This window comes from Manacus vitellinus, unplaced genomic scaffold (genome assembly GCF_001715985.3).
Source record: "Manacus vitellinus isolate BGI_N305 unplaced genomic scaffold, ASM171598v3 scaffold_6_pilon, whole genome shotgun sequence".
Lineage (NCBI taxonomy): Eukaryota > Metazoa > Chordata > Aves > Passeriformes > Pipridae > Manacus > Manacus vitellinus.
The window spans coordinates 45,607-66,223 of NW_021940750.1; the positions used below are offsets into that span (position 1 = coordinate 45,607).

Genomic DNA, 20,617 nt, shown 5'->3' on the forward strand with positions numbered 1-20,617 from the left:
GAAACGACTAGCTTGGATATAAAGATGAATTTTCTTCTTGACAGTTAAAAAACAGAACAAAATTTTCAGCTTTGCCAAATAAATTCAGTGATAGCTGAAACTCCTTGCAAAACTTTTCTGGAATTGTGAAATGTATCTTGTGGTATAGTAGAGGTAATTGCAAACACCACTAGATGGAATTATCTCAATCCTGCATTAGAAATCAAACAACCTTGTTTTGCCAGTACGCTGCTTACATAAACTAAAATGAAAACTATGCTGTTCTTCAGTAATGATCCAAAATGGTTTAATTATTCTCTTTAAAGTGATTGTATTTTGGACCATAACAGCAGATTATCATAAGATTTTTAACAAACTTGATGTTTAAAGCCACACTAAAAATGAGCTATATCCAAGTACAGAAAAAAACCAATATTTTATTTATAATCTTAGTTTAGTGTTTGAACTACAAATTCTGGTTCTAGAATTGCTTAAAAGATCATGGGGTTTATAGGTTTTCACAAGTAAATTAATTTTTTGGTTGTTTTTTTTTCTGTTTTTTCCATTTTTTTTCACAGAATGGTGCTTTCACTAAATACAGAGCAAATCATTACATGGAAAAAAAAGGTTTGCTTGTTTGTTTTTTTTTCACTTGCGGAGTTACTCTTATTATTCCATTCTCTGATGAATAATTTCAAAGAGGGCATGAGAAAACAAAAGAAAAAAAGAGAAAGTGACAAAATAGACTGAATCTCACCACTAGAATTCACCATAAAAATTCCCAAAGTGTAACAGAATTCTTACAAAATTTCCTAGATCAGTTCTTTTGGGGAATCAAGATCTCCTATGAAAAATATGGCAAATGGGAGTCAGGGTAGGTTGGGCAGGAAAACGGGAACGGGAAGGGTAAATAACTGCAGCAAAAACAGGTTCTGAGGAATACACATAATTTTGTCTGCTTTAGATCACAATAGAATTTTTAATAAATAAATTTCTTTTTCTTTGTAAAGACACTTTTGAAACAGTAGATTTAGCCCAGTCATTTGTGTAATTTGTTTTATAAACCATCTTTCGTTGTTCCCACCCCCCGCCCCCCATAATGTCATAAATGTTTCAGATTTGAGTCTCTTGTACATTGTCTTTTGAGTTCATTCGGATCAATAACGGTTCATGCACTGAACTGTGTATTGAATTTATTGTGTTAACTGTTGTTGTGTGGTTGAAAGGAGATTTATAAGAGTTATAGTGATTTAGGTGCTCATGCTCTATTGCTGGCATGGGCAAATGACTCTCTATGGGTGTGTCACCTGTAAGCTCATCATCCACATTAATGATCTCTACAGTCCGTGTTGGAGCATGATGGTTCTGCCGGTGATGCTGCTTCCTCATTTTGTAGAAAATTACCAGCATCACAGCAGCCATGAGAGTGATAGCCACAAAACAACCAATTATGATTTTGGTAGTCTTCATAACCTCATCTATTCCCGGGATCCCATTGTTTGCGTCCGTCACAGGAATGGTGAAAGTTTTTTCTGTAGATCTTGTGCTCTGTGGAGTGAGTGAGGTTGTCATGTTAGTGGTTTCCCAGTTGGTAACTGGCGTGGGCCCAACCTGCTCTGTGGTCTGTGCCTCATCCTGAGAAGGTTCCACAGTCTCTACCGTGACAGTTGAAAAGTATGTGTAACCAGGGTTATCCAGGGCGGTTACATTCAGTGTGGCAGAAGCTGTGGTATTCCCAACAGAGTTACTCACCATGCATGTATACAAACCCGTGTCTTGCAGAGTTACCTTTGTAAAATTTAATGTGCCATCACTGAGCACAGCAATCCGAACTCTGTATGCCCCATGTGTCATAACAGATCCATTTGGAGTAATCCAAGATACAGAGGTCAAGGAGGTTGATGCCCGGCATTTCATCTCTGCAGCCATGCCTTCTGTGACGTTGAGGTCTGCTGGTGGCTCCACTATTACTGGAGCATAACATGTGAAGTAATTCAGGTCCAGCTCACCAATGTACCTTCCTTTTAAACTGGGAGGTGTGTGGCAACGGGCACAGCATGCAGTATTGGAGGGTGCCTTGTCTTTAATCCACCAGCTGAGCCAAAGGATATCACAGTTGCAGTTCCAAGGATTGTGATGCAAGTGGATCCTTTCGAGGCGAAGCGGTGTGAACAGGTCATGAGGCAGTAGCGTTAGATTGTTGTGTGCCAGGTTGATCTCTACAAGTGACTGAAGGTTATCAAAAGCATTCCTTTCTATCACTTGAATCTGGGACTGTATCATCCACAATTTCTGAAGATGCATCAACCCTTGGAAAGAACCTGGCCGGATGGCAGTCAGGTGATTCCCAGAAAGATCTAACTCATCCAATTTTACAAGCGGCGTAAGGTTAGGAATCTCTCGAAGATTGCACATGGCAAGGTTCAAATATCTCAAGTTGGACAGACCTTCAAAGGCACCTTCTGAGATGTATGAAAGCCTTTTCAATTCCCCCAAATCCAGCCTCCGAAGAGAAGGGATTCTGTTAAAAGCATAAGAAGGGATGCTCTCAATGGGGTTGTTTCTCAACCACAATTCCTTCAGTTTTGACAGGTATACAAAAGCCCCATTTGGGATAGTGGTCAGACGATTGTCAAAGAGTTCCAAAGTATTGAGATTGGCCAGACCATTGAAAGCCCCTATTTCAATTGTTCTGATGTGATTCCTGCTGAGCTGCAGGATTTCTAGGTGCCTCAGATGCTTGAAGCTATTAACCTTAATGATTTGGATCTGGTTCTCATGGAGATTGAGTAACCGGGTGTTGGTGGAGATGCCGTCTGGCACGTCTCTCAGATTTTTCCGGACACAGATCACTTTACTGAACTGGTTGCTGCAGGAGCAGACAGAAGGGCAAGTTTGAGCCCTCACTAGACCAGCCACCACAAGAAGCTGAAGAGCCAACAGCACCACAAGCAGGGGGTCAAATAGGGCCCTGTTAAACCTAGGACCTATCATTATCTGCTGTGGATGTAAGGTCATCTTGTTCAACATTCATAATTTATTTGGTGTTGGTCCTTCTGGAGTTCAAATAGTCTGAAAGAAAGGAAGAAGGGAGAATGAGAACATTAAATTAATATCAAATACTTAAGTGTGTCCTCTAAACAAAGGCTTCTCAAGTCTTTAGAATGTCTAATATCATTTTTCTGTACATATATGTATATCAACTGCAATTGGCAATAAGATAAGAAAATGTCAGAGACTAGCTTTTCCTGCACAATGTATAATGTGCATAGCTGGATGGTACATAAGAAGTCCAACCACAGTGGATACCTAAAAGAAAGAGATGAAAGAAATTACAAGGGTCTCAAAAGGCAAAAATTAGTAAGATAGGAATTTAATAAAATGGGAATCTTCAAAATATTCAAGGTGTTAACATTTTTTACACATTATAAGACAAGACATCATATAATATGAAGAGCAAGTGGAGACCTGTTTGGTATGGGTAAAAAACTTTGTCTATGCAAATGTGATTCTGGAATCAGAGTTTAATTAGAAGTCTCTAATTCTGAATATAGCAGGTCATGTAAATGACAGGGCAAGATCTTGCCTATTACAAATTGAAAAAAAAAGAAAAGAAAAGAAACATGCTGAGCATCAGTTTTTCCCTACTGTTAAACAGCATCATCCAATTTCATATTTCCTCCTCAATTCTTTTGTTTGGCACCAGTAGCAGAGAAACACTCATTAGTAAATGTGTACTGAACACAAAAATAAGAATAGCCATTTAAATGTTGAAAAATATCTCTGTAGCTTAAGGGTTGGCAGTTTCACTGGCATTTAGAAAAAACTCTAAAAAAATTCTACAGATCTTACTGTAAGGGGAAATCAGACCTTTACACTACAAATGATCATTACCATTTTAAGAATTTCAGTACTGATTCATTTGTGGCAGTTTTTAAAGTCCCCAACCCTCAGTTCATTTTCAATCTGCTGCTCAGTTCAAGGTCCCTCTGTTGTCGAGATTAATGAAATTTCCTATAAATCAACCAAAAGTGAAGTCTTATAAATTACAGCAAGCTTAAAGCATATTTATAACCTAGAGTATCCAGATGGATAATACATATATTCAGTAAAACAAAATACCATAAGGCAATGGTTTTCCACTCCAAGATCCAAATAGTTTCATTTTGTGTAAAAAACAAAGCAACAAAATTAAAAAAAAAAAACAAAAAAAAACCCCCAGCAATTCATTTAATGATTTTTTTTTTTCTAATTATATATTAGGACAATGAGTTTTTGAGAATTAATTTCTGCTTTTTTATAAAACTTGTCACAGTGGTTCAGAGTTAGAAAGTGTTTTCATCTCACTTTTAATAATATACTTCAGAGAAAACCAGTATAATGGTTAAAAACTAGTGAAGGGAACTGAGAAGTCTGAGCCATTTCTGTTTGTTTGATATGCTCTGCATGTGCTATTTATAAAACGTAATTCTTGTCATGAAAGATTCATGAAACTAACGTGTTTTGCAACCTTGAGCAAGTCATTCAACTTCTCTCTCTGCAGCTTACACTACTGTCATGTGACACTGGAGAACCCTGTGGCTGCAGCGTTAGATGGTACCACTCCCATCTCTCTATCCCTTCCCTCTGCCAACAACTGTACGTCCGAGCATCAGCTTCATGGGTTTGGGACAATGTACTAGATTAGGGGAGGGGCAGCTGCTGTACACACCTTTGTTTTTACTGTAGGCTTACAAGGTCACTTATCTCTTCACAGGTACTGAACAGAACATATGGAGAAACACTCTAATCATTAAAATTCAAGTTCGGTTACATCAAAAATCCAGCTGTAGTAAAACTATCCACAAATAGGGGGTGAAAAGCACATAGTTCCCATCCTTCTTACACTGTTATGAAGAAAAATCTGCCCCTTCTGTCCAAAAGAATTATATTAGAATCTAATATCAATTTTAGGGTTGTTAGTTAAGATCTGTGACCCATGGATTTTGCTGTTGGATAGTAATTAACCATTTTCTGTGATAGTTAATGTGATTGAATTAGTGTTTTTGTCTTTTTTGGAGGGGAGGGGTGGCTTTGTTTGTTTCCGTTTGGGTTTTTTTCAGTAATTTTTTTTTCTATTCTCATTTTTAAAATTCTTCTAAAACTTATCCCCTAAGGACTTGGACTGAATAATGAATTCCATTAACAGGTAATAAAACAGTCACAGAAACACATCAAACCAATTATTTTACCATTGAACTGGTGCAATGTTATGTCAGCTTCAGAGATGCCAGTTGTATAAGACTGGTGTGGCATAGGCAGCACATGCGGCTTGTAGAGGCATGGGAATCTTCTGTGTTCTATCTCAGACCTATTCACTATTAAAGGCCAGCTCTACAAGATGTCCTATGGTTTCTCTACCTTTCTTTTTGTTACTTTCTGCTCTCATTCCAGTATCCTGGATACCCTGAAGGACCAGGAAAACTATAGCACTTGTAGAACAAGAAAGTATAGAGAAATAAGAAAGGTCATGAGAGAGCAAGCCCCCAGCATCAGATAATGCATAAAGTTCCTTCAGTTGCTCTTTGCTAACCTCCATGAAGCTGATGATCCCAAACTATGCTGCAAGCACTCTGAGGCACTTTCCTCCCATTCCAACTCCTTGAGCCTAATGGTATTACCCCATTGCCTTCACCTAGTCTTTTATCCAGCAAATCTTCCCTTTTCATCACTACACATACTCTCATTGGGTGTAAAAAGAAAAAAAAATTAAAAAAGCTAAAACCATTTTACTTGAATACAGTACTTCATCATAACATATAAATTATTCAGTTATGAGACTGACTAGCAAATATTGCTCAACCTAAACTAAAATGTTTCCATGTCTCAATTGCAAAAAGATTTTTGAAAGAAATGCTTTTGTTTTATGTTCTTAAAATAAATTCCCTATATCCTTTCTATCTTCGGTTATTGACTCAAACAATGAATCATTCACATAAAACAGCTCTTTCCGTATGCTGAAGGCAAAAATTGCCCATGGCTTTTACATTTACTGATTTCCCTAGTCATGTGCTAGTGATGTCTCAATCAAACATGTGCCTCAGTACTACAATCTATCAAAGACCTCCAGGGAAGTCTGACACCATCGGGTTTCTGCAAGATTCAAATTCAAATACAAACTTGGTTACTCACTAATTGTTAGCTTCTCTGAAGAAGACAGGATCACCATTTTGTGAGATGGGGATACAAAGTTCGAGATATGTTTTCATATGTGTTGGTATGTTTGATCTTTCTGTGTCTAAGCTGGATCTTTTTTAATATATAAGTACAGAAGATCTATATTGTCACCCCTCTGCAACATATTCAGGGAGGCAGTGGGAGCAAATCTTAGCTTTTGTAGCCACCATTTGATTTAACATTGGATTTATTTACACAACTCAACTTTTTTCCCTCTTTGTTGGCAATATAGGAAACAAAATGCAGTTTTTAGCATAAGACCACACTTGGTATTGAACTTGGTTCTGCTGAAGTACAGGGCAGTTGATGATCCAAAAAAGCAATTATGACTAGCAGAAAATATGCTAGGCAAGTATATGCCTTGCAAGTCCTCCCTTCCAACTAGTGAGCTTTGCATGAGGCTAATACTGCAGTAAGAGACCTAGTGGTAGTGGAATGTATTAAAAAGGCCCTTTCTTTTATACTAGCGGTCTTCCACAGCTCAGAACTTAAATATTCAGGAAGTCTTGGTGCAGGTATTTCACATCAGGGTAATTTTAAATCATAAATACCTTGGAAATACCCTGGAAAAAAATTATCCAACACAAAAACACACTCTAAAATTAATTTAAACCCTTAAAGAACATTATGGAAATATTTTAATGGGCTTTACATAAAGATCCATCTGGAACTCTGTACTAGAGTAATTTGCTATTCAATACCTATTATGCCAGAGACACATGAAGATTTAGCTTAACAAACCCACACATGGAACATAGACCATCAACCAGCTTTAGTCTTTGTTGACAACTCTTTGTCTTCTAAGTAATTTTTTTTTTTTTCATTTTTCTGGTACCAAAATAGTAACTTCATGGTCAATACAGTAACACTAGTGCCCTCTGCTGTATAGACTTAAAATGTAGTTTAAAATGCTGAGAATTTCCTTAATACGCAGTGAGTTGCCCAGACACAGTGCAATTATCAAATGTGTTTCCAAACATGACCTTAAGTCTATCTGTGGCACTGTTCTAATTATCATCTGTTATTTTAATACAGGAATGTATATTCTCTTTATGGCCTTGGAGACATTCCTAGACATATATGGAGAGTTGTTTGGTTTGTTTTCTATTTCCACAGGAAAAAAAAAAATCTTTCTGAAATTGGCATTTGATATGCATGTTCTCCTCTCTATTGCTTATCTGACACTTTGTTAGTCTTGATGTACTACACATTTTCCTCTGAGCAAAAAGCATTACCCTCTTAAGATCCAATGCAGAAGATGAAGCAAGGAATGACAGAGCTAATCTACCTCTACAGACATGCACAGTGCAGCTTTCCTTAGGGGCAGCTTGAAGGATGCGGTAGTTATGCTGCTGAAATCTAACTTTGCCACTTTGCCAGAAATGTCTTCTTATGTACATTGTAATAGTATCCCAAATTAATTTTTCTTTTCTTTTTCTTTTTGGTAATTAGGTCTTGAGACTGATGTGCTTTCTTCTCCCTTTGTTATATTACCAGGAGAAAGTGATTATGATTATTCTGATCACTGAAGGATTTTCCTGTAATGGTGGGCTTTGATTACAAAAAAAGAACTTTTACACCATTTCCAAAGATCTGCCTAATGAGGTGGCAAAGATATTTCCCCAAGCTCCAGTGACCCTTAGCTGGATCACTGGCAGCTTAGTTGCTCTTGGCAACTCATACTTAGCTTTCCATCTAGTCTGTGGGTCTATGAATCTCAGCAGCAGAGCTGTGCAGCACAAAGGCCATGGCTTTATCCCAATACATGGTTTAAGATACAGTGTGATCTAGCACATTTTGGTTTGTGCTGTATATCTGCCATGAAATCCTGAGATGTGATGCTAGGTGTCACTGACTATGTAGACAAATTTATCAGATATCAGGTGTTTAAACTATCTCAGTAAAATTAAATCATCACAAGTACATCACAGTTAAGTCTCAACTGAAGCACAGTTAAGGTAATCAAAACTCTCCCTCAGCCATGTCCCAGAAAATTTCAGGATGAGGAGCATTCAAATCCCTTTCAAGTTGACAAATACGTGAATGCACTCAGAAAATGCATCTTTCCTTCACTTCATATAGCACTGTTATGTATGCTGTACATCACACCCTTTTTGAGAGAAAAACCCTTTGCAATGATATCTGCATTTTATTCAGAAAACAAGCCACTCTACAGTTGCAAATTAAACTGCAGATTTCAAACATGTGAAGAGGAGTTAGGTGTGTCAAGCAGCTAATTATTCTGAGATGTCTCTTCTGGTAGCATCAGCACCAGAGAATTGAAAATAGTTTCTGTGTGGACAGAACATGGAATACAGCAATAAAAATAAGTCCAAATCCCAGGAAGACCTTATGCAGAAGTGACTCTTTTGACTCTCTTTTCAGGAGCTCTGAATGCTCTCAGAGCCTGAGACTGATCCCCTTTTGGCAGCAATGTCAGCAGAGGAAGCCAAAGGAATTTCAGCGTAGATACAAACCGACAAGCACACGATATGCTTTAGCTTCACAAAATACTGAAACACATGAGGGTTAATCCTTGTCCCAGAACAGAGACTGAGCTGTGGGCAGGCAGCTCCACTGGGGTCAGAAATCCTCTACCAACATCTGCTCTGCAAATGGTCCTGCAGCCTCACATGTGTGTCCCCAGGTGGCTGTAAAGGGTTGGGCTGATGGAACCACACTGCTAGGGATTCACTCACCATACCCTTCCACCTACCTCACCTCCCCCGCTTTTCTGTCCTGAAATACCTTTCCACCTGGTTGAACCCCCGAGGACTAGAGCTTTCAGTTCAAGAGCAGTACAAACACTTTGCATGCTGTTCCCTGCCCCTATACAGTACAATGACACCATTGTCTTTCTCCACTGAATGCCTTTGCCACTAACAAAGGAAGACATACTATGTTCTTAACAGAGCATTGAAATAATCATCATGCAAAATCAGTGAACTGGTTTACAGTAGATCTCATATCTTCCTCTTCCTAATCTTACTTTTCATTTTCCTCATGGACTGACTCCTGTCTGAAGTGTTTCGAGTTTTTTAAACAGATTGTTTTACAATGAAAACCCATGACTGCAACTATATAGCTGTGTATCTTTTCCTTCATTCTTAAAAATCACTTTTCCCTTTTCAGTGCTATAGGATTTTAAATGTCTCTACAACAGTTAAGGGAGCCATTGCAATAATGTCTAAAACCTAGGATGTTTTAAAGGCTAGCAGTTTTCATATATTTGCTTTTTATTTTATTTTTAGTTAAATATGGCAGAGGCCAAAGAGGGATAGATAGACAGCCCTGCAATGCAAACTGATTACTTGTGAGACCAGACAAATCAAAACACTCCCAATGCAAATTATTCTCCTCTTTGCATGTTTCACTGTTTTGCTCTGGGACGTAGTTGGGACTTTTTGTGGCCCGTTCAAGCATGTAAGTGTAGGAGGCAAAGTGGGTATTGCTGTACCCCAGATACCTCCCAGTTCTCTTCTGCAAGCCTTTCAAGATTCAGCTGAATCACTAAGACACATACCTGAAAGACTTAAATGTGATTGGACACATTCAATCCTCCTAAATCACCACTGATTTCAGGGGAGTTCAATCAAGGATGAGTTCGACCCAGTCTGCCTTTTTCTTCTTTTCTTTCATTTTGTTATACAGAAAACGGCTTTATTTCACATGCCTCATTTTCCAGCATGATTTCATGTTTCCTCTCTCATGTTCTTCTAAGGTTTAAAACTTTCACTTTAACTTCAGGTAACAGAAATGAACATGAAATAAACATTTTAAAAAGGAGGATTTGAGTGTACATTGGTCCAAGAAAAAATATTTGCATTTTAGCTGGAAATTAAGATAATTTACAGTGTTTGAATCTGTATCAGTCTCGTATTTCCCCTCTATTTATAAATATTATTTTACTCTTAAGCATCATTTGCAGTTCTATCCTCAGTATAACTCATAATATTTGCTAATTTCATAGGAAAACCATAGAAAAAATCAGATGATATGTAATGAATATTTCTTTAGGAAGATTTAGTTTTATTAAGAGGAATTATTTGACTTCTTTATTGTCCTTTCCCTGGATGTCACTCAAAGGGCAAAGAGGACAAAACAGACCTAACTTATCTGTTCAGACTACTCACAGTGGTATGAATAGGAGCAATCTATGAATTATTCATGATGAACTAACTTAAATTCTTTCATAAAAGCCACAACAATACAGCTTGGTACTAGTGCACCTAGAAACGTTCTAGAATTTTAATTGGAATTAACTTTTAAGTGGGTTAATTATATTACATTAAATCTTTGTGTGGACATTCTTATTTCAAATTTAATTTAAGCTAAATTGAATCAAGGCCACTGTAATTTCAATTAAGAATGTTCAGAAAAGGATGTAATGTAGTTTAGCTAGTCCCTTTTCAAAGTTAATTTAGGTTCATTTTCTTGAGACCCCATGTAGACATTAGGAACTTTTGTTCTATATTGACTTGGGCTTGATTCAAACCAATTACGTAAAGGTAAAAAGGTTTTCTACCTCATCACTGATCCCCTGGGTTACTCAAGTTACATTTTGCTTCATTAATTCAGTTGATAAAACAGCTTCTCAGAAGTTTTGTTGTTTTTTTCCTCTTATATATTTTTCTGGAGAGATATTTATGTAGGGAGAAACAGATATCTGGACAGTAGGAATTTTACAATAGCCTTATAAGAAAATTCTCTGAATTACAGATGCATGCCACTACATCTCATGTGCCAACCATGATATAAGGGGAAGTCATACGAGAACCTTCAGAATTTCTCTGTCTTATGCCACAAACACCTCAGTGAGCATCAATTAAACTGCACTATTTCTATAACTATGCTTTTTAAATTCTTTTTTCATTTATTATCAAAGTAAAATCACAGATCCACATTAGGAAGGCACCTATGAACCACAACAAAATTAGTATAAAACCAACCCTTAATAAAAAGTTATATGCTGTTCTAAAGCACTGCTCCAAAACAATTTTCAGAGCAATTTTCAATCCTGTCACACTGGGTCATTTTTTGAAACATTAGTATTTCTTTGTTTTTAGTAGACTAGCAGTGATTTAACAACATCTTCTTAGACATAACACAGTGATGCTTTAACTCAAACAAACTAGTTTTGGTCTGGTAGAATATTTCAATTTTTATACATGGAAAAATTAAATTGTATAAATTAACATACTTTTCAACAACATAATACGGCATTTCAAAGTGGTAGGCAAAAATCTGCAATTTAAGTATACGAAACATTAAAATTTGTGTCTTTCAAAAGATGGAAAGGCAAAAATGTGCAAGGCTGATGGAATCCAAGATGTTAGCCCTCGTTCCTTCCAGAATTTTCTCCCTACTCACAGACTATAAAAACGATGTGGGAAATGTTGGGTCAGAACACCACAGTCTAAGAATATACAAATGTAGTCAGTACAATGAAGAGAAACAATAACAACAAAAAAGGCAATTAGAGTAAGAAAGTCGCCATTAAGAAAGTTGGAATCTAGTTTTTAAAGTACAAAACATAATTTCCTAAATTACAGAATTTGCTCATCTACTGAATGTGCTAATGCTAAATTTTCTTGTTACCCATACACATCATGCTTTGAGCCTTCCTGAGCTCTTAACCTCAGCAGATAACATAAACTAGAAAACATAAATATTTTAGTTTGATGAGCACTTAATAGAGTTGTGGATCAGTAGCAGTTTTCTATACTTTTCTACACTTTGGCAACACAGATGCTCTAGTAAAATCTGAAGTTATTTTAAAATATTTGAAGATTATTTTCATATTAGCAAATTGGAGAATTGTCCATTTCAGAGGCATAAAAAATAAAGTTTGTCCCTTAACAAGTGCAGTTTTTCCAAATGCATTTTTTAGTATGCAAAACAGAGGAGATTAAAGGAAATTATAGTAAAGCAACCATGTAAAATCTGCATCAATGCTTTTTGGGATATGAATTAAAATAGATATTTGTCTAAATACTTCTATGGCATGATGCTGTGCCAAGAAAGGTGTTTTCCTGTTTTCCTCTTTTAAGATCTGAATTATTTGATGCTGAGTTGGAAAAGTGCTTGGTAGTTATTTCATAACGTTGGTAACTATAGTCTGTATTGTTAGTATGTAATATTTCAAAATACCTTCTGGGGGAAACACATCCAACTAATAACACACTAAAGCACCAGAGTCCATTTTGCATCACTGCATTTGTAGTGGCTAACTGAGTCCAAATTACTCCCTCATTCTGCTAATAAATAAAGCAACAAAGAGAAAAAGAGACATGCGTTAAAAAGTTAAGGCTGCAAATAGCCTCGAGTCTGGTAAATGATGGTTAAACTTCTTGTCCTTGGTAGCTATGGAAACCCCTTAAGGTAAGAGTGGAACACAGGCACTTTGTGGTCTGCAATTTACAAGCTGTTTATTTAATTATGAAGGAATACGAAACTGTTAGGGGCAATGCAATTATCCTACTGTGATAGTGTTTTGAAAGAAAAATAGGTACAGAGAAATATAAGAACTTAATTTTTTTGAAAATTACTTGTTTTAGGACTTCTATGAAACTGCAATACATTGTTTTTTACTGAAATCTGTGACTATTTTTTTTCCCCCAAAGGGTATGAGGAGCCAAAATTAGTAATATGACATTTTGCCATAATATCCCTCAGTAGATTCATAGTAATTATGTCCATTCTATGCTTCATGAACAAAACCAAGGTCACGGTGTATTTCAATTAAACCCTAGGTGTTACCAAAGTGCAGTACAGCCAGAATAGCATGTACATTATTACCAGATCTATCACTGCTGGGCAATGAGTTGGTCACAGGTGCTCTTGCATACAGTATTTGTACACCTTTAAATATTACTAGTGGGAGAATGTTTCAATTCAATTTAGGAGGCAGCTAATGAAATAAAATTAAGAGTGAAACTATGTGATGACTCAGGGGGACTACAGCATCTACTTACAAGTATTTTCCTGGATCTGAACAACAAACTTTGACCTGATAGTTCTGTTGTTCGGATTTGCATGAACGTAGTGGCCTCAGGGCCCTTTGCATACAGTGGGAGCTTTTGGCAACAATCCATCCTTCATTTGATTGCCTTAATAAGATGTGAGGTATAAACACATCCTCACAGGTCCTCTGTAAAAGAGACAGGTAATTTTATTCTTGTTTATGTCTGAAGAAACTGAGGCAATAATGGATTAAATCAATTGCCAAAACTCAGCACATCTCTACATGATACTTGGGAAACGTGAGGTTCACATTCCATGCTGACTAAATACAATGTGTGTTGCTCCAAATGACAGCCATATAGCAAACATCAACTTGTTGCTGACCTCAAGATAATGTGTCTTAGTGCACTGTTTCAGTCTGGCCCTAAGAGTACAAAGACTGAGTCTGCTTCAATGCAAAGTATGGATGAATCTTGTTCCAGCAAACCACAAGAGTCAAAGTGGATGTGCTATAGGGAGTGGTGTCAGCAGCAGAGGTAGAACAGGGGCCCAGACATACCAAAACACATTTCCAGCAGAATGCGGATTTAATCTATGTGTTAAAGGGTGTGACTAACATGTCATGACATTTAAAAATAAATTTTATTAAATATTAAAAAATGCTCTGTCCTATTCTAAAGATTCCTGTATTATTATTCTTGTCAAAGTATTTGTACACATTCCAGAAATGCATTAAAAATCCTGAATTTGTCATTTCATGTACATATTCTTTCTCTCATTCCTTCCCCTTTCTACATTCTTTCAGATGCCGTTTTGGTTCTGAGGCATTAACAAGCATTTGCCACAAGCTGTTGACACTATAGATGGCAAGTCTGAAGAAGTACATTGAGAGGTTGAAATTAGAATTTATAATGCTTGCTATGGTATTCCTCCTCAGAAATCATTGGATGTCTCTTCTACCCATAGAACAGATCACAGACATTGAAGTGGATCACCTCAGCCCAGTCCAATCCTTGCTACATTGATAATGGGTAGAGACTCCTAGGGACCTACTATAATCTTTTCCTTGTGAACTGTTCTCAAAAATTCCTCTTGGACAGGCTCTCCAATATATGTGCAATGCTCTTCTGATCCTTGGCCACAGAAAAGCTTTTGTATAACCCTCATGTCAGACAGGTCTCAGCAAGCCGTAAACTGCTTTTTAAATATAAGTGTTTAAAAAGATCTGAAAGAAAATTCCTTCCATAGGAATGTACAAGTGGCAAAACGTGACATTTCACATTCATTATCTTTTGGGGCCATCCAACTAAGATTTAAATAGCTTGAAAAAGGACAGCAGTTCATCTTCAGGGAACTAGCTTCACTAGCTGGAGAAGGAAAGGGAAGAGTGTAATAGCTAAGAGATTTATAACTGGTTTTTATGCAAGTAGGCAAAGTATCTTCTGATGTCACTGCACCACTCTAGGACAACATAGAACCACAGAATCATAGAAGTTTTTCAGTTGTAAAAGACCTCTAACAACATTAAGTCCAACTAGTAATCTGACACTGCCAATTATCCAGCTAAACCATGTCCCTAAGTGCCATATCTCCATGACCTTCCCTGAAATGAGATCAGCCTGATATGAGCTCTTCAAATCTCATTTGCAGTTTCTCTCAATGTCAGTTCTTCTGCAACAAACATGTATCTGACCTAGTAAGGGATGGATGTTGTTTTCATGGACCACAGTACTGTAGAAAGATAGCATGTTCCAAAACCAGTTTCACTCTAAAATGACTAATTACTAATGTTTTAACGACTAGATACTAATAATAAGTTCATTAACTCCCAAATATCTTTGTATAAAGCATAGTCATAGGGTCACACATATATATAAGACGACATTTGGATTTTACCTTAATAAACATCCTTTCCCTTTTCGTGCTTAGTCAAGCACTGGAAGCAAAATTAAAGAGATAGAACTAGGTACAATTTTATAACTGTGCTGACTTCTTTAATGTGGCAAACAAAAACAATTATGCATTTTTATTTTTATTTTTACCTGTTTTCATTTTATTAAAATGTTAAATTAATTCTGAAGCAACTAAAGTAACTGAATACTGGAGCATTCTTTTTCCATATGTGCTGAAATGTGACACTAGCGCAATCCCATATCATCCATCCCAATGTGTTTTCCTGAGATATCCAAAACATAGTGCAAATCTTTGCAGAATATATCAACTGATTCAGGTACTGATAATGTATATCAGCCTGGAAGAGTCATTGTTAATAAAGAAAGTTTGGAAAGCAGCTTTGTGAAAATCAAAGCTTTAAAGGAATTTGTGGAAACAATGGTCAATTATGTGAGTTATTCTATTTCTGTCCAGACCATCTTTAAATTCAAGAATCATAAACTATATGGATAGGATAGATGTTATCTCTCTGAAACTTTACCCTGCAATAATGCTTATAGAGAAAAATAATAGATTACTTCACATTTTCACATCGACATGGGTTTAGTCATGATAAATATACATTTATTTGATGGAATGTCTTCTCTATGTAGGCTGCCTATAGCCTGCTTGTTTAAATCACTGGCCAAATTCAAAGCACTATTGCATCAAAGTGAAATTCATGAAAGCTAGCACGTACTTCTTTAGTAAATGATCATTTTCACTGAAGTATTATTTATCTACTTCAAGTTACCAACAGGATACAATGCCCAGTATCAGCCTGCTTGTTCAGCTCTTCAGACTCTTAAGTGCTGATACAGTATTCTGTGTTCATAAGCCCACCATTAGACTTGCATTTGTAACTAGAGAAAATCATAGGTAAAAATTTACTCCTACAGAACCCAATGGGAATTTTGCCTTTGATTTCAGTGGAGTCAGGACTCCATGTCATATATCAATAAGAATTTGCTGTATAGAGCCAGCAGATTATTGCTGATGTAAGCACTAGGGCTTTGATGCCATTCTTTTAGGACAGTTTTCAGGGAGATGGAAATGTAATTTTCATTTAATTAAAACTGTCAGAGAACACAAAAGGAAAAAATAGTAACCGAGACAGCTAAAAGAGAGTTCGTATATATGAAAGTGGGCTATATAGAAAAAGTAATATAATATTTTAAAATGTCAATATGTTATCATGGATTCTTAAAAGATTCCCAGAAAGTACACAACTATTTTAAAAATGCATAGCAAGAATGAATTCAGGGTTCAAAACAAATTTGAAAATTATCTGTCCAAAGTAGAATAAATTTGATATTTGATGTTATTCAAGGATATAAATATGGCTGCTTGCAGTAAAGCTTTCCATTACTATGTTGGCCTGCATAGCAATAAAAACATTTATCACAGATAACACAGATACCACCAGGGTGTCCAACATCTGCCGTTGGGAAATGTTGTTTTCAGTTTCTTACAGCTTTGTAAAATTTTAACCATTTGCAGATTAAATGTTCCATATTAGGTATATACCTACAGTATAGTCACTGAAAGTTGTGTAGACACTCAACACAGATTTAAAGCAGCTGTCATACCTTATGGTAACAAATAACTTCAAGAAAAGGAGAACTTTACTGGTAAAGGCTCAAGTACTGAATTCAGGTTATTTTTTTCATTCTGTACATTGAAAGACACAGAGTTAACTATAAGAAAAGTATGATCTGTTAAGTAGTTAAAGATAGTAATAAAACACAACATAGTCAACGAAGCTTTCATTCAAACACATGCATTTCTGCATGCATAGGTATACCTAATACACTTAAATACAGATCAACTATTTAAAAAAAGCTATTTTTTTGTTTCCTATCAAGAAAATACTTTCTGAATTTTTGAATTCTAACTATTGCTCTAGTCTGAGAACATGGAAAATATGACAAAATTGTTGAATGACAAAAGTGCTAATGTGTCTAGTTATCACTGGCTGAGAACTGTTTCCTGGATTCTTGTTTGTACTCTCTACTCCAGAAAGATGCACGTGGATAAGTATATGAAATATTTTCAAGGAGTCATTAGCAGGCACCCATGTGCAGTTGAAGTGGGCATTGATAGGGCAGTCATTCCATGAAGTATGCATCTGAAGACTTTTGGCATCATCAGGCACCCTCTTACCAGAGTATTTCACATCAGTCGCATGTGATTGTGAGCTGCTAAAAACAATGATAAATGTAAGTGCTAATGTTGCATTTAAATATCAATGCTATATAGCACGTATGTCCCCAGCACTGTGCTGCCTTGCAGACCCGTATCACATAGTGGACTTTTTAGCCTGGAAGATTACACAATTAATTGTAGAGTGGATTTTGCTATTTGCCCATAGGCAAATACAGTTATTTGCCTATTTCTAGCTGTATCCACTTATGCAAGCATGCCTAATGGCAGCTATTGCCAAGTAACTGTCTGTCAATGACTGCCCTTTAAGAATGCTTTTAAAACCTGGGTTCAAGCATCTTGGGGAAAAACACCTTAATTTCTTTATTCATATTGCTGTTCATAAGCTCAATACTTAAGAAAGCTCAGGAAGTGACAAGATGTAATCACAGCAATTAGAACCAGCAAAGACAATGGGGAGTTTTGTTTCACATTCTTCACACAGAAACATAGAAGCATAGAAATTTCCTTCACTAGACCTGACTTCTGAACTGGGATCTAAATCTCAGAAGGATTTCATGAAAGACAGGAGAGCTGCTGCGTCTCAGAGATAAGGAACATGCACAGATTTAAGAACTTCCTCTAACACTGCAGTTATTACTATCAGGGAGGGGATGATGAAAAAAACATTTTTTTTTTTGTATAGGTGAAAAGAAAATGCTATACATAACATATTCTTGTGGCTTCTTTTCTTTAGTTTTTTTTTCCTTTCCAGCAGTGTGAAGGCAATGTTTTTCTCTGTAATTCTAAGAAATTGTCTGAATTTAGTCTAATTCTCAGATGGGACAAACTGGCATTGTTCCATTCAAGTAAATGAAATCAAATGATTGTTATTCCAGTTGAAGTCTGTGATCCTTGTTACCCTCTAAACTACACTGATCCATTCTTCAAGAATAAGGTCTCTGGGAAGACCTTTGAATGGCTTTCCAGCACCTAAAGGGGGCATACAAGAAAGCTGGAGAGGGACTTTTTATAAGGGCATGTAGTGATAGGACAAGAGAAAATGGCTTTAAATTGAAAGAAAGCAGGTTTAGATCAGATATTAGAAAGAAGTTCTTTACTGTGAGGATGGTGAGATAGTGGACAAGTTTCCCAGAGAAGTTGTGGATGCCCCATCCCCAGAGGTGTTCAAGGCAGGATTGGATGGGGCTTTGAGTGACCTGGTCTAGTGGAAGGTGTTTCTGCCCATGGCAGGGGGGTTGGGCTGGATGATCTTTATTGTCCCTTCCAACCCAAACCATTCTATGATTTTATGGTTTTATGAATATCAGGAGGTTCAGGCAGCCAACTGCTATGAAAATGCAGTTTTTATAAAGTAAGCTTAAAATGGTAAAGATAACACAAATAGTTTTGTTTTAACTATGTAATAAAGAAGTCTCATCTGATTGCTGAAATGCTGAAAGAACAGTAATCATACCTGAAGAGCGGACTTAGTTTTAGTTTTCAAAAAAATAAACTTTCCTTTTTCTGAATAATAAGTTATTTGCTTTCTTTTTCTCTTTTTTTCTTCCTTGGTACCATCGAGTTGCAACGGTAACACCAGACATAATCCACAATGAATGATGTCCTTATCTCCTCCTTTATAATGTGTTATGCCTGGTGTACATGGGTTTTAAGAGGTTTTACATTGACTAATAGATGGTAATAGCTTAGAGTTATGTATTGACTTTTATCTAGAAGTTTCCCTGTGAGTTTTAAATCCTACACTGACAAACGACGTATATAACATTTATCATGATTATCTTATTCCCCACTGGTATTTCTGGAGACATAGCAATTTTTTTATAGTGTTTACAGTTTACCATCAAGAAATACTGAAGACTGCTATCTTCAACTGAAATCAAAGGCAAAGTTTAGAAATGTGGGCTATAAATCTACGCTCAAATTCAACAACCACAATTAGTGTAAAATTCCCTATTGTTTTGGAAAGTCCATTTTCAAAAAAGGATCTGACTCCAAGTGGAGTAGATTTCTCATTTGCCTGTATCATGTCAAGTACTTCTGTCAGAACAGCACTAGAGCACTGCTGTAGAACTAGGTTGGGAGAACAATCTACTTTTAAGAATTTGGCAAAATAGCTTCTTGCAACTCTCCATTTTGTTCAGCAGATGCAATGGCTCTTTTTCAGGAGAGAGCTACGTATCCAATATAAGTAGACTAGTACCCTACGGCATTTAGTCAACAGTAAGTTAAGCATACTGAAAATCTTTCAGTATTTGCAGAAGCATGTACTAGGCAGCCTCTCTTATCCCTGACATTTGTCCTTAGTGAGACAGGGCATGAGAGGTTACCTGGGAAACAGTTAACCACGAGTTATCTTACCTTCCCCTAAGACAGTAGCCATCATTTGGTGGGATCTATTAACATTTAGTATCTGCTGTTCAGACTGCCTTGAGCAACAGCTGTTCCTTTTCTTACTTGAAACAGGTAGCAAATTAACGCTCACAGGCAAATACTGGGATTTAAAGTCTACTGTATAGGCAACCCCTAGAAGAGAGCAAAGCTATATTAAAATCTTTTCATAATACTTTACAGCTGTTTAAAGGGAGGAAGTTTTCTGCAGCTCCACAAAGCTCCCAGCAATGTAACCTGCAAGACTGTGGTATACTGAAATCAGCAAAACAGCTTAAGAGTTTCTCCTTAATGTACAAAAGTAGCATAACAGGTCACCTTTCAATTTAATTAAGGGTCATCAAAGAACTGACAACATTAATTTTTCCTTCTTAAAGAACACTAAATCCTCCTTTTAAAATTTCATTTACCTGCAGTCTGGTGTCCAAATTGTCAGCAATTTCTTTTTTTTTTTCCTTAAGTGTAGTACAAATTGATAAGTAAATTCAAAATTATACAGCAGCAAAAGAAATTATTTTTTTTCTTTTAATGGTTTGGGGTGCTTTTCTTCTCATCAGGATCCCTCACATTTATACTAAACGCAGCTTAATTTTTCAAAATGAAATTTAACAAGCAGTACTTAAGAGTGAACAAGGCATTTACTAGACCATATTCAATTGCTCTTTGCTTTTACTATCTCCCAATTTTTACTAAAAGGCAAAGTAAGAATATACTAGGAAACGAGAGGAATAATTTCATTAGTGATTGCTGAACAATATGAACAGACAATGCAGACACAGAAGATAGTATACCTGGAAGCTAGTATAGAGCTACTATCGTCTTCTTGAAATTCTGATTTTCAAACTGTTGATTCAAGGATTTTGAACGAGGGTTTGCTTCACCTTCCTTGCAAACTGCAAGGAATAATGGTCAATTCCATTTACAATCCAATGGCCATGCCACTCTGCCCATCACATGGTGGCTCAATCATCAA

The 20,617-nt window shown here is 36.5% G+C and overlaps 1 protein-coding gene across 4 annotated transcripts in view; it reads right to left on the reverse strand.

Moving 5' to 3' along the window:
• Nucleotides 1–396: 396 nt before the first annotated feature.
• The window catches only part of LRRC4C (leucine rich repeat containing 4C), a 491,415-nt gene continuing 471,194 nt past the window's right edge, over nt 397–20,617 (reverse strand). For all 4 annotated transcript variants that reach the window (XM_018082944.1, XM_018082947.1, XM_008919741.4 and 1 more), the window contains one exon: nt 397–3,051. In XM_018082944.1, the coding sequence (XP_017938433.1) occupies nt 1,093–3,009 (1,917 nt within the window). In that variant the 5' untranslated portion in view covers nt 3,010–3,051 and the 3' untranslated portion in view covers nt 397–1,092. The remainder of the gene's footprint in view (nt 3,052–20,617) is intronic.